Source organism: Choloepus didactylus, chromosome 6 (assembly GCF_015220235.1).
Source record: "Choloepus didactylus isolate mChoDid1 chromosome 6, mChoDid1.pri, whole genome shotgun sequence".
NCBI lineage: Eukaryota > Metazoa > Chordata > Mammalia > Pilosa > Megalonychidae > Choloepus > Choloepus didactylus.
The window spans coordinates 49,805,801-49,823,254 of NC_051312.1; the positions used below are offsets into that span (position 1 = coordinate 49,805,801).

The 17,454-nt window shown below is 42.0% G+C and overlaps 1 protein-coding gene across 6 annotated transcripts in view; it reads left to right on the forward strand.

The window, feature by feature from the left end:
* The first annotated feature begins 2,285 nt into the window (after nucleotides 1-2,285).
* The window catches only part of MPPED2 (metallophosphoesterase domain containing 2), a 190,304-nt gene continuing 175,135 nt past the window's right edge, over nucleotides 2,286-17,454 (forward strand). The window contains exons 1-2 of one of the 6 annotated variants that reach the window (XM_037840466.1): nucleotides 2,286-2,829; nucleotides 8,419-8,667. In XM_037840466.1, the coding sequence (XP_037696394.1) occupies nucleotides 8,540-8,667 (128 nt within the window). In that variant the 5' untranslated portion in view covers nucleotides 2,286-2,829; nucleotides 8,419-8,539. Of the gene's footprint in view, nucleotides 2,830-4,809; nucleotides 4,827-8,418; nucleotides 8,668-17,454 lie in introns of those variants that run through there. The other 5 variants (XM_037840465.1, XM_037840463.1, XM_037840464.1 and 2 more) reach the window with 5 other exon arrangements.

Here is a 17,454-nt window from a genome sequence, read left to right on the forward strand (position 1 = left end):
AAACTTGGCATTTGATTTTTGTTCTTTTGTTTTCCATTTTAAACAATAAAAGTTGAATTTAACAAAAAAAGAAAAATAGAACTTGCAGGCTCACTTAACAACAACAACAAACAACCCAGCATATAGCATTTAAAAGATGGCGTAAAGAAGCTATATTTCAAACCAGATTTTAAGGGACGGATATTGTTCACATCCAGTCATTTCAAAACAAGCTTTTAGTGTTGGTAACTGTATTGGTGGAGAACATGACTTAACAAAAGGCAGTATGTTCAAATCTGTGATGAGGATGAGTTCCCTTTGTTCCCGATTTACTACTTAAATTTACTTACATTTCTCCACCTTCTTTGTTTTAATAGCTTAATGGAAATAAAAATTCACAACCCTGATACAGCCTGGTCACTACTTCTTCCAGTGGTTAATTGATCCAAGTAGAGGGTGACTTCTTCCTTTACCACCAGTTACAATTTTAAGGTTTTTCTTTTTGCCTTAGGTTTTCCCCACTTGTAAAATGGTATAGAAATTTTCATCAAATTTGTAATGGATCATTTGCTAGGCTTTTTAAGGCACTAAATATTCTGTAATATTTGCTGTTAAAGTAGAAAGCTTTATTATTATACTGTCTGTGAGCACAAATTTAGATTCAGAATCATGTACAAACTAGTTTGGTTGCTTTGATTGACAGTTAAAACAGAAAAAAAAAGGAAAAAGAAAGTCACAAAAATTATCAAGCTGATATAATTTTTGACTGATTTAATCAGACTGAATCCTTCTAAAAAAATCAAAGCATTTAGATAAGGAGGGTATACTTCTAACTCACAGAGTAAGTGTACAAAGCCATACCTTTCTTCAAAACCATGATTCCAGTCAGGGCTTGCTGCTTGGCTGGAAAAACAAAAGAAAACAACATATGAAAGTGCCAGCCCCTCACCCCCTCATTTTTGAAATCTTTAATGTCCCTTGCTATGATTTGTGCTGAACAAGGAAAGTCATTGGCCTCCCAATCCCAACATATTTGACAAGTACTGATGCTCTGGGAATGCTGTACAACAAAATAAATACATTAATAAGGCCATTTCCCCCTTCATTTCAGCCCAGGCATAAGAGATAGGTTCCTTAAAATTCAAGTGCCAGGAAAGCCCATTGTAAAAGGGAAATATTTTCAAGTAAATTCCGTTTGATCTTTTTTATAGGGACTCCTACCAGCCTCTCTCCCTTCCTCCCCAGACCCTGGAAACCAATTAGTTTCAGCACAGAGGCCACAGACCAGGTTGTAATGACTCCTTTTTATTTTTAGGGGATATAATTATGGCCAGGATGTCCAGTCAGTTGTCACATAGTGTACTTAGCACACTTCTGTCTTACACACACACACATACATTAGTTCCCTCAGGAGAATGCCTAGATCTTTGAGTCTGGCTCCTGGAAAGGAATTAGATCTGCTTGTCGTCCAAATCCTTCAGCTCTGACAATGGCATAACATCACAGGGCCACCTCATCTTTCACAGACAATCCCGCCACCAAGTTTTCTAAAAGCCTTTTCTTCCTTGTCTCTGTCTTCTAGCATTTCAACAGCTTTTTCATTCCTTATGTTGTTTGCATACAATTCTGAAAAGCTTTTCTTCCAACTTGCAAAGTAGCAGAGAAAATTGGACTAACTTTAATTTTAAAAATGTTTTTGAAGCACTTATCTTTTGAGGAAAATGTGTCCAAAAGACAAAAATGGAGACTATTAGTCTTTGCTTTTCTTCACCTTCCAAGCCTGAACCTCCCTTAATTCATGGAGGTGAAAAAAAAATTATCAGCTGGGTTGGCCTTTTTTTTTCCTCGAGGAACAACACTGCAAAGAGAGAGGGGTGTGTGTGTGTGAGGAACAACATTGCAAAGAGAGAGGGGTGTGTGTGTGTGTGTGTCTGTGTGTGTGTGTGTCTGTGTGTCTGTGTGTGGCTGTGTGTCTGGTTCGTTGAAAGGCTTGGGGAAAGGGAGCGCGGCTTTTCCCCCTGGAAAGTCTCTCAGTTCAGCAGAGGGAGACGACTCGGGGTCGCCTTCCTTGGTCCCGGCGCAGTGCCCGAGCCGCTCTCTTTGCCACACCGCCAGCTCTGAGACTTGGAGTGGTGCCAGGACTCCTGACAGCGCCTGGCAGGTCGGTGGGTGGGAGGACCTGGGTGTTCTCTTTGCAGAAGACGCCCATTTGGAGGGAGAACCCTTTTATTTTCATGGAGCCTCGTAACTTCCCCTAGCCCCCGCCCATCATTTTACGCTGATCCTACTCATGATGATGAACTTGCAGCTTAGCTTCCTGCCTCCTGCTTGACCCGGGCTCACCGGCAAGCTGTTTGCCTCGCCCTCAGAAACCTCCTCCTGCTGCAACCTCGGGGCCTGTGGGCGCCGCTGGGGGTTCAAGCCGGCTGGGGCCGCAGGAGGAGCGCGCGAGGGCGCGGGGTCCCGCCGGGGAGCGCGCACGGAGCGGCGCCTCGGCCGCCCTGCTGCTTCCTGGAGCTGTGCTCCTTTGACCCCAGTGGCAGTCCCTGTCACTGCACCGCTCGCGCTCCCTCTGGCTCGCCGCGCCCTCGCTCCCTCTCCTCGCCCCCTCGCTCGCTCTCTCCCCAGATCGAGGCTGCTCCCGTCCTCTTTCCCCCACCTCCCTCTCGCGCCGCACCCAGGGCCCCCCGCCCCAGCCCGCGGCGGGACCTCCCGGGTCGAAGGTTCTGGCCTGCCCGCGCCCCTCGCCGCCCCCGCGCGCCCCCCGCCGGCTCGGGCCGCTCAGCGATGGATCGCCTGCTCGCCGGGCGTTGAAGGCATCCCCGGGACCCGGAGCGCAGCCCGGGAAAGGTAATCCGCCCCGGGAAGGGAGGCGGAGGGAGGGGGAAGGGGAGGAGGCGACCGGGCGCCCGGTGCCGAGCGCGAGAGGAAGGGGAAAAAAATGCACACACAAAGCGGAGCCAGGGTGAGAGGTGCCTTGTCAGAGACGCGTGCGAAGGGCTCGGAGGCTGCGGAACGCGGCTGCCCCGGTGCCCCTGACATTAGCAACAGCAGGCGTCTCCCGGGCATTTCGGCTGTGCGCCGGGACCCGGGGAGGGTTTATTTTCAACCCCCGAGCGCAAGCGAATTATATTTTAGGAGCTGTCTTCCCTCCTACTCCCCATCTTGCCCCTCTCTCTTCTCCCCTCCCCCCAATCTTTCGGGCCCCTCGACCTCTCGGGGTCCTCACCTCACCGCCCCTTCCTCTGCCCAGATTTTTTTTTAGGAGGGGAGGGAGGATTGTGGGCAAGAGGCAGAGGCGATAGCCAGGCGGCGGGGATGGGGGTGGGGATGAGGGTTCGGCGAGCTGTTTACTAGAAAGTCTCGGGGTTATGTGTTCTAGCCGCCCCGGCCTAGGCCCGGGCTCATTGTGTTGGCCCGAGCCCCAGGCGCCCGCGGCTGCCTGAGGCGAGGTGCGGTGCTAGGAAGGCGCCGCGCAGCTTTGTGTTGGGACTGCGCTCCGCGGCCGCCCCCCGGACCGCCTGCGCGCGCGCGGATCTCGCGCGGGGCTTTTTCTCACCCTGTCCCCGCGCTGCAACCTCGCTCTCCGCAGCCGCCTCCGGTCTCTAAGAACGCAGCCTGCAAAGCGGGCCGACGACCCGAGCTGGGGTCACAGCTGGGCGGTGGGGCATAGGAGCAAGAAAAAGTAACCGTTGCCGCCCGATTTCTTCTGTACTGAAGCAGGAGTTTCTTTGCTATTTACGAGTAACGGGGTTATCTTTGTAAAGCCTTTGAATTACGGGTTTTTGCGGCCTAGGAGGTGAAGGGGGCATTTGTCTGGGATTGGGGAGCGGGTGGAGTTTGAAATCCTTGAGCAAAAAGAAAAATTAAGGATGCCCCAGTGGGATTGATTTATTGCAATTCTCCCCCTCCCCCGACATACCACTCCAAATTAAGTGCAAATGCGGGTCATGAAAAAAATGTGTAATTGATTTGAGATGCTGCGAACAAATAAATACAAACAGGTCAGAGCGAACAAACAAACACAAACAGGTCAGAGCGAACAAACAAAACTTTAAGCGAAAGAATATTTCCAAAGGGGTGTGTGTGTGTGTGTGTGTGTGTGTGTGTGTGTGTGTGTGTGTGTGTGTTGGGGGGGTGGTATTCCGTGGCCTCCACACCCCTTTCCAACGCTCTCTGGTTCCTTCCCTTCTTTTTCACCGCCACTCCGGAGAAGGAACCTGGTAGCTCCAGGGCAGAGAGCTGGGAAACCGCAGAGGCTCCGGGCTCGGGCTCCGCTCTGTGGGTTCGGGGATGCCAACGCGCCCGGGAGGCTGACGTGGGGAACGTGGGGCTGTGATGCCCGAGCGAGGATGGCGAGGTGTCAGAGCCATTGGCCGCCGGTGGTCATCAATCAGTCGGGGGCTGGGGGTGAGGGAGAGAAAGAAAGAAAAGCGCCCAGCGGAGCTCGGGGCGGCGAGTGCCAGCGCCAGCAGTGCCAGCGGCAGCGGCTGCAGGGGAGGCAGCGGCTGCAGCGGAGGCGACGGGCAGCAACGGGGGACTGAGCGAGTTAAGGCGAGGTGGTGCCCCGGGAAGGAAGGGGGAGCTAAGGCCAGGAGGAACCGGCCGTGAGCTGGGAGGCGAGGCGAATGTGTGTGTGTACGTGCGTGTTATGTGTGTATGTAGTTTAGCCCCCCCTCCCCCAGATTTGAAACAAACAAACTAATCCAAAGTAGAGAATTCCACGCCCCCCGCCCCACCATATATAGACTCCACATGTTGCCGGAGGCACAGGAGAAAAGTCTTGCCCACCGTCTCCGAAAGTATGTGCCAGCCGGGTGTCTGCAGTGCTGGAGACAAGTTCAGGTGTAAGTTCGGCGGGAGGGCGCTCTGTGGACCCAGGCATGTGGAATTTTATGTGAGCATCCTCGGAAAACCCTAGCGGAGAAGCCGCAGGGAATGCGTGTGGGCATCGCTCCGAGATGCAGGGAGGAATGAGTGGAGATGGGCAAAATAGAGTAGTTGAGAAAACACTCGATCTGTGCGGCAGAAGGAGGAGAGATTTGGGGGAGTTGGAACAAGCGGGTTCCAAAGTTCTTCCAGGCTTTCTGGCGAATCTTCTTGGGGAAAGTGATTAAAATGAGTATCCTTGTTTAAAAAAAGGAAATCGCGGGCTCCTTTCTCATAGGCTATGCCGGGCGGTATAGGAATAGAGAGTTAGTTGTTGCTTTGAAACTTTTAGTAAATTAGGTTTTTGGTATCGAGGAGGTGGAGACAGTTATTTTATTCCTCAACTTTTAATCCCTTCATTGCCAGCAGACTTTAAAAGGTTTTCCAACTAGATTCCTGGAAAAGAACATTGCTAGTTGCACAACTTAAGGGATAGAAGTGATTGCTGTCTAGGAAATGCAAAATGTGCTCACATGATTTTTTTTTTTTTTTTAACGAGAAAATCAAGCTAGCACTAGCATGAATGTTTGGCAGTGTCATTCCCTTTTAGATTTTTCTTTTGGCTTCCTGGCATTTAGTATTGTGTTCCTTTGTTTCATGGAGCAAATGCATTGAAATATAAAATGAAAGAAAGTACTGCTCTGTTTACTCTTTAAATATTGTATGCAAAAAGAAATTTAAGTGTGGCAATGGTGAGAAGTACCAAAATTTGATCATTTGGAAGATTTTACTAACCTAAATATGTGAAGCAAGGTGATGATCTCTCTTCTTGGTTGTTTTTAGGCAGTAATGCCTTTCTCTCTTGCTTCAAGCTTTTTCCAAATTTCTCAGGTTAGAGAAGGTGACTGTTAGCTATTGTCTCCTGTCCTGAGAGTTTACCAAACAAGCAGTCTTGTCCATGTCTGTGTGTTTAATATTCTTAGGATATATTCACCTTGAGATGCAGGAAGAGGTCAACACAGCATTTTAAAAAATAAACCTTTTCTTGGCTTGTCTGTAAAGGTGCCTATGAAAGTTTTGAAGCTCTCTGCCTCAGTCTGACATTTTCTTCAAAGGACTGGAGACTAAAGAAGATAGACGCTGCAGGTCCACTATTTCGATAAAACATTTGAAAGAGGACATGGTAAAGATGAATTCAAATGAGGTACCAGCCACCCATTTAGCTCTTCAGAGTAGAGGGGCCTGTGCCTGCTGATGAAAAGATGTTCCATTTGTCTTGCTGGGGCAAAGGTGCAAAGAGGCACAGATGTTCCCTTGATAAAAAGGCAATTGGTAGGTTGACTTTAGGGTAGAGTGGACTATTAGAAATGGGAATTGATTGTGTTCTAAGTTCTGTTCTCCTTGGCTTCAAATGAGAGAACTTGGGATGCTCACTACTGTAAGTTACTGCATACATATTTAAATATAGATATGTATATTGTATTTCAAGGCCACATTTAGTTCAGTTTAATTCATGAGTTTACTCCAGAAATGTTTAAACTGTTCCTGCACCCCATGCAAAGAGACTGTTACTCTCAGGTCACAGTGCTCCAGACATGAATTTGGTTTCCATTGCTTCTCAATGTTCTATATTTCGCACAATAGGCATTGATGGCAGGAACATAAGAATTGCCATGTAATTTTTACAACACTCTCTAATTTATGCAAACACTAAGTTCTTGCAGTCTGATAATGTGTATTTTTTCTTCCTGTGTGCTTTGATGGCTAACATTCTTTCTAATGACAGTCATTTCTGTAACAGGAAGATGTTTTCATTTGTATTTACTTTTCACTGCCACGCAATTATGCAGTTTTGCGCTTCAGTAGTGTCTCGGTACTTTGTGTCTCAAAAGAGAATTACAGTACTTAGAACAGGACTGCAATTTGAAGCAGGTGTTGTGTTTTACTGTTATGCAAAATAACAGTAAAATATAATTGAAGGGAAATTAAGGAAACAGCTGCAAACTTGGTATGAAAACTGCTACATTATGATTTGTAAGCAGTTCTTATAGATATCTTACATCAGAAGAGCAGGGAAAGATTTTAATTTAGTTAATCCGACTGGCCTGGTTGTCTATCAACTAGCGCTTAAAGGACTCATACCTCCCATGAAGTTAGGAAGAAGAAAGAGAACCCAAAGTGACACTTTGTTTAAAATGCCAGAGCACTACAGAGTCATCTCTTGGCAGTGCAGTTGCATGTTAGGAACACAGACAAAGTGGGTGTTATTTAGCTTGCTTTGCTAATAGGAAGAAGGCAATGATTTGAGTAGAACACTGTGGAATTTCTTAGCCCAGCTAGCATATGGAGGGCTACACAAGCCCCAGGTTGTAAAATAATAAAATAAATGGCCTATGGCAGGCCATCTGCCTTTTGCTCGATATTTAAGGTGTTTCATGCCAAATTTAAATCCAATCTTATCATCCCAAATATTTTTATTTTAGATAGCAGCTAAGATTCCTGGAGCTTAGTGGTGCACATGGCACGTGTAATCGGATGTGGGGCAAAGTAAGATGTGTGTGTTTACCCACGGAGTATGCTACTCGCTTTTCTTCTGCACCGATCAATTGCAACAGATTCGATGGGGAGATTTGCTTTCCTCAGTCTTTGCACACCTGCCATAAAAATAGACCTCTTCATTTCTGAACCCAGTGCAGCAAATAATATGTTAACATTTATAAAAAGAGTCAGAGCTTATGGAAATTTTTGTAAAAAGTATATCAACTAGTGAGAATTGTGCAGCCCTAAGAATGAGGTGGCAGCTGTAATGGCCACCTCCCTTTACCACTCCATCGGGGCTCTAAGAGGGGAGCTAATGAATGCATCCAAAGTGGTGGTCCAATCCTGATGTGTTTGACTTTTCCCTCTGACTGGAGTGCTTAAAGAAATTATACTACATTTAGCAAAAAGGAATTGCCTTACCATAAAGTTCTTGGCCTGAGTGGAATACATATGTATACCTGGCAATAAATACTGGTATTAAGCTGCTTGTGAAAGAGAAATTTGTGTATGTAATGTGTGCATGATATGTGTGCGTTATAACATGTATCTGTTATGAGCACAGTATTTTAAATTTACATTTGTCATTGTGTTATATGGCTGTTTTAAGCATCAAGATTACAAATTTTTATATGACACCAACTTTGTAAAGACCAAACGTTCCAATTAGCAGGGAAGGTTTGGAAGATTCTCCACTTAGATAGAGCACAAACCATTTATAGCTAGACACCATGGCAACTGTGGATATGCCCCTTCTGTAATTCACATTAAGTGCCATAATTATAATTAAAGAGGAAATCTTAGTTTGAACGCCATTAAGATGATTTGCTAGCAGCCAGCAATGTCATATAGAGTGTTGTAGTGTCCACTCATAAAGTGTATACAGGGAAGAGTTGGGAACCGTTGTATTCAGGATGGAATGATTCATATTCACATTTTTCCTGAACCAATTTCACGTCCAAGTGTCAAATTTGAAGTCTCTTAGAACTCCTTTTTTTCCTTTGTTCTCATTTTATAATTTTTTTTTTCCAGAAACACAGAGCGGTATTGATGAGTAGATCTTTGGGTTCAGAGGTTGGCTGAAACGCACCATGCCTGCTTTCATCCTTTGCTCCAGAAAGTTGTGAATTGCTCATGCCTATAGGGAGAAAGGATGGCACATGGGATTCCTTCTCAAGGCAAAGTTACCATAACGGTGGATGAGTACAGCTCAAACCCCACCCAGGCATTCACACACTACAACATCAACCAGAGCAGATTCCAGCCACCGCATGTACATATGTAAGTATGCCTTATGAACTTAAAAAAATAAAATTAGCATGCAAAAAAATAAAGTAAAAAAGGAAAACAGTCACTAAAGACTTCTGCCAGGGAAGAGAAAAACTATACCATTTGTAGAACAGACGGGTATTTGTGGTTCCAAATACAGCTCAGAAGGGATCTCCTACGTCTGTAAATTTCAGATTTTCAGAGCACTTTAAACCACAATTTGACATTAAATTTTCAGAGTCTCTGAGGGTTGGTTGGAGGGGGTTTCCTATATTTTGTAGGTAAGAACAGAGAGGTTAAGGTATTTACATAATGTCACACAGTAATTTTTGGCAAAGTCCCCTGACCCCTTGTTCAATTTGCTCTACATTGTGTTATGTGCCTCTGTTATGAAATATTTCTTTGAAATTTCTGTAGTTTTTTTTTTCCCCCACACCTCACCTCACTACCTCTTTACGTTCAGCTGGAAATAGGCCTAATTGGAACTAACCATTCAGTCATTGCTGAATCTGTTGTCTTGCCTGTTGCTAGTGGAACGTGTGTTGCATACTACAGGACTCAGACAATAAAGGGAACAAAGGATTAAGGGACAGTGAAACACTGGTTCCCAAGAATTGTACTTTTCTCTTGCTCCCTAATACTATTTAAGTCAGGTTGAGGTTTAAACTGTTTAAAAAACAAAGTAGGGGAGAAATCTTGAGGCAAGGACTTGGCAGTACCTGGTTAGCCTACCATCTTTTTTCTGGTCCTCTGTTACAGGATGTGCTGGGCTTTCAGCAGAGGGGCCAAAAGGTCACTGTCTCCCTTGTTTATTCGAGGCCGGGTGCTCATTCTCCATTAGACCCTTCCAATGTCCGACATGAGTCTTTCATAGTAGGACTAAACCTCTTTGAAAACTATTGTACAGTCGAGAGAGAAAAGAAGGTTAGGGCTCTGTTGACTGTTTTTGCCAGTCCTGGCAAAATTGAACTTGGGACACATCCAAATCACAAGCTCTTTTTTTAGTGATTGTTTTGTTTGCCCATTTAAAAAGTTGTAGGACCCCCTACCCCGCCTGCAAACACACACACACACACACATGTACACACACACCTTGAATTTGGTAACACTAAATAAACCAAAAGGTCTTTCCCTTGACTCCTGTGTTTTAGGGTGAAAATTGGAATGTTGCTTAGCAAGTATATATTCTGTAGATCCACTCCATTACCTATGATGGAATTTCTGCAAAGTGGCAATACCAAAATAGCATGCTTGAGGCATGATCCAAAAAAAAAAAAGTATATATATATATATCCTTTGCAAATGGTGAGTGCTAAATTCTAAGAATTCTATACTTTCATTAAATCAGAATATATTCATGATTATGAAGGTTTGCTAATTCGTGATTTTAAGGGAAAGTTTTTAAGGTGAGTAAGATTTTTCTTTCAAAATGGCTTTTCTGAGCCATAAATGCATTCATTTAAATATTCTTTTTATTCTTTTTCCATTTCTTTTTCTTCAAATGTGTTATAAATGTATGTAAGTCAGAATTTAGGTTACCTTTCACTCTATTTTACACTGGTATGATGTTTTGTATTAAAGAATCACAAAGAACTTGCAGATCCTGCTTTCTAATCAGGCAAAAGAACGTATGTCTTATGTCATTCCTTGGAAAACGGCTGATGGGGAGCCTCAATGTAGTCCTGGGGTGTACAGACATCTGCTTACTTATTCTTGGCTGTAAGATTCCAGTGGTGAACTGTGAATGCACAAAGATATTTTAGAAATCATGTAACCTTGGAACTGATCTGTTTAGATCTAGCCATGAAATCTCTGAAGGATCAAATTATACTGCTTGAAAAATAGGGTTTGCAGTGGCAGCCTAGACAGCTGTGTAGCCACTTTACTGGATTCCCTACCTTGGAACAGAGGGCCCTTCACAGCCTGGCTCCAGCTTGCCTTTTTTTTTTTTTTTTTACCAGTTAGGGCTTCCTACCTAAACCCTTTGCTCCAGCTGCACAAGTCAGCTCGCTGTCACCTGAGCATACTTTGGACCTTTTCATCTCAGTGCCATTACTGAGATGTTCACTTTTATGCACTGCTCATCAAATGCCTCAAGGCCAGTTCAAGCCCCTACACTTCTGTGAAACCTCTTCTGCTTCCAGTCCAAAATGATCTCACCCCTTCATAAGCCCCCTAGTCATTTAGCAGTTACCTCATACCACTTCCAGTATTATTTTCCTTCTTAATGCATATATATGTCTTGTCTTCTCAACTATGTTGTTTGCTTTTGAAAGGCAGGGATTGTGCTTCTGTGAAGGTGGCAGACATTCAGAAATCTCATTGATTGATGGATGGATTGACCAGTTGGTTTGATGGTGCACCAAAAGGAGAAATGTATATTTGATGCTTGGAGATTTTCATATAAAGTTTTCAGTCACCTCTTGACATACTGAGTGTCTATATGAAGGTGCACATTGTCAAGATCCTGACTTAGTTTTCCTTGGCTCTCCTTTTGCTTGCTAGAGATTGTGCTGTTGTTTGTAGGCCTAGTTCCCTGGCAAAGTGACTGGCCCATAAAAAGTGTTCAGGTATCTTGGTTGAATGTAATCTCTTTATATCTCACACACACACACACACACACACACACACACACACGGCCCTTAGTCTAAGTAGATACTTAAACTAGCCAGAAAATATCCACACAAATATAGTCTAAAATATCTTCAGTTTTTCTGAAATTTTCAACATGTCGTTTTGGAGCTTTGCTTATCTCCCTAAAGGTATTTTGTCTTTTCCACTTGAATAGTTGCTCATTTATTTTGCATGTTTTCTTAAAACATTTGTTTCCTTTTTTTGCTTTACACCTGGGGAAACAGTTGAGACAAGTCTGTGAAGACCAGTGACAGATATGGATTGAAGTTAAAATCCTGGTCCTTTAAATGATCTGTTTTTTTCTTTCGTATCACCTAGGGGTGGTATTTGGGATTTTCTCACCCTAAGTAAGGACTAGCTCACTTCCCATTTGATTCCCTTAGCCTCATCTCAGCTTTGTGAACCACCTTGGACAATTGACTTCTATTCTCCATGCCTCAGTTTACTCATTGGTAAACGTATGGACCAAATGATAGTTAAGCAACTTTTTAGCTCTGACAGAGGACAAAGATAAATAAGATCCAGTCCCAGTTCCCATCCTCATGAAGCTTGCCACTGATTTCGGAGCTGACGTATTCAGCTGGCTTTAAGAGGTTTACTACTTGTTTGGATTGGGTGAGTTCTGACAAGGCTGCCACCAAATCTTCTAAGAACCACTGGCCTGGGTCTCTGCCTATGACATAGGGAATTTTATTTTTTTAAAGAAAGCAATCCTATATAAACTTGAAGAAAAAAAATTAAAGCACAACTGGGCAGAATTTAACCCAGATTTTGTGTGCCCTCATCTTCAGACTCTTAAACATACTATTAGAAGTGATTTTTGAAAACCAGCAATTAACAGGGCTGTATTTTCCCACAATCCCTTCCTCTCTTCCAAGCAAAAAGTTATAATGTGAAAATTATTGAATATTTTTAATGATGGAAGGAGGAGGTGCTGAAGGGGCCAATACCCACTTGAAAACAGCATAAAGACTTTGTATATTTTTAATTGCCTGATAAAGTATTAATTAACCATCTCAGGTTTAGTACTGAAAGTCCCGTGTTCCTGGAACCTCTTATTCCTAGGCAAATGGGGATGGTTGGTCACCCTACTGAGGTAAAGTCTTCATTTTTTTTTATGGATTGGCTACTAGAAAGCTCACATCAATTTTGTTTCCAGCTGTAGTCATTATCCTTGTCCGTGCCTTTGTTTGTTAACACTCCTGGAATCCTCCTTACCTGGCTCTTTTTACTTTTACCCGTGTTTTAGGGAAGTAGTGTGCGCAGTGGTTGGCATAACCAGTGGAATTAGATTGTCAGACTTAAAGCCTAGTTACACCACTTACTAGCTGTGTAACCAACCGTGGATAAATGTCTTAACTTCTCTGTGTTTTCTTTTTCAATCTGTAAACTGTAGATGATAAAAATAGTGCTCACCTCACTGTTGCTGTAAAGGTTTAAAACAGCATTCCATGTGAAGTCCTTAGAGGAGTGGTTAGTACATAGTCTGTACTTGGTAAATGTTAGCTGTTATCACTAATGACTGTGTTATTGATAATGGGTTTTTTATTCTAAGCTGTCTCAAATTCATTTTGAAAATCAGTGAGGTGTAAATAAATGAATAAATAAATAAGTCACTGGAAATTTCTGTCTCATGTTCCTCAAGGAGGAAGAGCAGAGCTCCGTAGAACCTTTTCTAGGTGGGATTTTTGGCTGTTAGGGTTGGCAGTTACCCTGACTTATTAGTGCCTGCCAAGATCATGAATAGCCTAGGTGGGTCTTGCCTATTTCCAAGTTCTCCGAGGGAGAGGCAGCGGAGAAGGAATCCCATGAACCGTGGGCTGCCTATTTGTTCTCTGTGAACCATAGTGGATTTCCTTTGGTTTGGTTAGACCTAGCCCCTACACCTCCTCTCAGTGTCTTAGGCTCCCCACCTACAGCTGTAGCTAAAAAAGAAGTAGAGTTAACAGTAATTAACCAGGAAAAAGTGCAAAGGACATAGCTTGGCCTGGGGGATGAGGAGAGTATACACATGGTGGCTGAGGGTGTGATCTGAAATCAGACTTTTGTGTACAAAATACCAATCCTGCCAGTTACTGGCTTAGCTGGCTGGTGATGAACAAATTACTGAACCTCAGTCTTCTCATCTATAAAATGGGCTTACTGACCCTTTAAGTGTTTATGAGCATTATATGAGACAATGTGTATGATGCATGGTGCCTGAAAGATAGCACTTAATAAGTAGATGTTATGATAGTGTTTATGGTTTTGTCTACCAGCTAGTGAACGTAAGTGTTTTCCAAGCTGCTTGGTAATATAAAACCTGGCAAGTTCAACTTGTGTTCTTGTTGCATTGGTGCATTTTGTGGCATTGGTTGGTGTTGCTTGGGCATTATTAGTCATTTAAAAAACCCTCTGTAGCTTTGTAGGTATTTGAGTGTTTGTTCCATGCCAAATTCCTATACAACTTTGGTGGTTTGATCTGAGATAGCTGTCTATCCAGTTTAAGAATGTGGTAGAAAGTAAATGTTTGTTTCAGGTCTATATTAGGTACGTTTAAATGCAAGATTAAAATTGCATAATCGTGTTATAGTCATTTGGTTAAAAAATGTAAAACTGTGGAAAGACAATGTCAGCATTCCTAGTTATTATCTAGGAAATAAATTGGACGATGAATTTGGGGCCTGGAGTGTTGGGTAAAGAACTTTTACTTTCTATTTTATATACCCTTGTATAATTTGAATTATTTTTAAAAACCATGTAATATTTTATAATATGAATATTTTTTAAAGATTGATAAAAATCTAATTTGCCTACAAGTCCTTCTGCTTTGCTTATAAATTTGCTCTAATGCAAATCTACTTTCTATGGGCCTAGCTTCCTCTTTTTAAGTTACAACCAAGAAATAGTTCAAAGGCTGTTAATATATTCAATATAGTTCAACTTTCTCATGAGTGGGAAGATGAGGACAATATTCAAGATTCTGGCTACTTTTTAGTCCTGTAATTGAAGGGCATTTGAAAAAAAATTCTGTATACGTTTGGAAAGCAGAGCTAAGAAGTATCCTCAAATCCATTTTTGGAAGCCAGCAGAGTATACAGTATGAATAAATAAATAGCCTGCTATCAAAGATGACTTGCCTGTGTTCCTGGGAACTTGGAATCAGCCTTGGTCACTAATTAGCTCTATGATCTGTAGGAAATTGGGCCCCTCTGAATTTCAGGTTCTTCACCAGCAATCAGACACCATGACCTTTATGGTCACCCCTTCCCATTTTGAAAATCTAGGATTTCGCCCATTCTTATAATTTCTTCTATTTAAAATAATAAAAAAAAAAAAAAACCCCACAAATCCCATTTAATCAGTGATACTATTAGGGAAAGAAAAATTACTGGTGACACATCATGGAATGTGCTGGTGGGAGAAGAGATGATCTCTAACTCTTACAGAGGGGAGGAAGCTCTGTAAAATTGCACTTTACTAACACAGTAGAAATTCATCCTTTACTGCAGAGCTGGGCTGAATGAGCTGTTTGAAAAAAATTCTTAACATACACTTTCTCTTGGTTAGCCACTTTGTCATTCTCATTACAAATTTATCACTGGGCTGGCTCATTAACATGGCAGTAATTTTTTTTTAAAGTTTTCAATCTCAAATTCATCTTGGAGATGCCAAATGCCCCTTTCAGTTTGCACTCATATATACAAACACGGTATTTTTCTCTCCTCTCTCATTTTAAAAATAAGTTCTTTTTCCTGTACACTCCCTGAGGGTGCCCGTCTCGTGGTCCTTGACAATTCATCTTCGTTTCAGAGCTATTTTTTATTCTGTGGATTTCTTTGTTTCCATTTGAGCATTAAAAGGCAACCTAAAACTAGCTTTTTTTTTGGTTTTTGTTTTGGTCCATATGGATTTGTTCTTTGAGTCCCAACTGTATGTTACATAACTGGGCAGTGTTTTATTTGTTCGTTTGTGTATTTATTTGTTGGCTACTTGACTTCCTGGAAAGATGAAGAATTTTGACGAAGAAAGCAGATCCTGTCTATTATGGGAGCCCTGGATTTATTTCAAATTCTGAAATAGTTACCTACATTTCTTAGGATAAAGAAAGATTCATAGAGAACATGTAGCCACGGTAAATGAACAGACATATTCTGAAATTGGAGAACCATCACGTCACCTCTCCATATGCACCTGAATCTGTTTCCTGCTCTAAATACAGTTTCAAAAACAAACAAAAAACAAAAACTCAAAAACTATTTCATGGAGACAGTTTGATAAAAATATACAAATGGCAAGGCAAGCTTACGAGGAAGTAATGCAATAGGGAATCTTTATTTGAAACATGTTTAACTCTGAGTTTTTAGAGCTTCTAAAGATGTAGATTTTAAGATATAAAAACAAAGCTAATGTCGCTTTCACTACCATCTTGTATAACAAACTCTAGTTCTGACCTATTTACATACAGGGAAAAGAGCCCACTGAGAAATGGAAGATCAATTCATCTTGTAGGCTTATTTTTCTTACTCTTCAGTGTTTCCTTAGCTCTCTCCGTTCCATGTCTTTTTTCCCCTCTTTAAACCTTCATAGCATACTGGAAACTAGATGTTTCAGTAGCTCTCTTAGCATAGTATAGGCTATCCTTTCAATATCAGTATGGATAAAATTGCTACTCTTTGGCAGACCACCGTGGAAGCCTGCCTTTTTTTTTTTAAATATGAAAAGTACACTTGGAGGCTTTGTCCATGCAGAAACACTAACTCTGCAAAGAGGAAATTCTGTTGGATTTATTGGTCCTTGCAGTATTTGGGTCTGCATATTTTTGTTCCATTTTGCTTTGAAGATTTTTTTTTTTTTTTTCAATTTCTGTCCCTGTAGAAGGATAACATGTATGCAAATAAGAAAACAATTTTTGCAGACTTTTCACTTTTCTCCGCTTTACCACAAATCAAGAATAAAATTCCCTCTAGTTGTTTGAAATTTTTGTAGTTTTGCATTAAGTAGTAGAGGTCTTGAAACAGAGAGAGAGAGAGAGCGGGAGAGAGGGGGAGAGGAGGAGGAAAGAGAGAAAGCTAGCTAACATTTCCACTTAATTAAGCAAGGAGGTAAATTAAAAGTATTTGATATTGTTGAGCTTTAAAATTCTAGTGACAGTTAGACCTTTCTTAAGTTCCTTTTGCTAGTGGCTTCCTTAAGATAAGACCTCAGGGCTCTTCTCCAAAACATGGACTCTGCTCAAAACATTTATTTCTTTCTGCAGACAGTCTTTGAAATCTTCCAGCTCAAAGATTCTATAATTCTTGGATTGGAAAAATATCTTTTCCCATCTTGCTGTGGGCTATTTTGGCGTTTATACTGATTGGCTAAGAAAACTGGTTTACTTGTGTTATTTGGTTTTAGGTATTTGGGCCACAGACCAAGTTTCAAACCTTTTACATATTGTACATTTAGTTTAAAATGTGTTTTGAACAAAAACTTAGAACTGAAATCAAGAAAAAAAATAATAAAGCTCCCACCAGCCAAGCAACCTCAGCATGTTTTCCTAATTTCCTGAAAGATTTAGCCTTTTCCTATGACATAGACATTTTACCAGCTCTATTTCAGCCCTGAGTTTTGGAAAATTTTCTCCATTTTGTTTCATTTTGCTTTGTCATAAGACTTCAAGGGTAACCACAGAAGACCATTGAATTTCATTAAACATTTTTTTAATAACAAAAATCCCATCCATTGCTTTCGATATCATCATATATTTAATGTATTCTATTTTTAAAGCCATTCAACTTCTGCATATTGGTTCTGCCTGAGTAAGCAGGGAATATAATGAGGAAAGGCATGTGGTATGGAGAAAAAGGGGAGAAATGGGGCAGTGCTTGAGGCAAGGAGAGAGAGGATCTATCAACATTATTTGCTAGATCATAGCTCTTGCAATTACGATGTCCCTGACTTTGGACTTGTCTTGAGCACCAGGAGAAGGTCAGCATCCCTAAGAAAGGGTCAGCATCCCTAAGAGAGGGTCAGCATACCTAAACAGTAGTCAACTGGTAGATTAAACAGTTGCCCCTGGCTTTTTCAGTGTCTGCAAAGTGTAGAAGGGTAAGTTATCTAGCATTTGAAAGGATCAGAATAGCATTTTTGGTATTTTGACCTGATTTAATCTCTGAGAAAACAATTTTTAAATATCTTTTA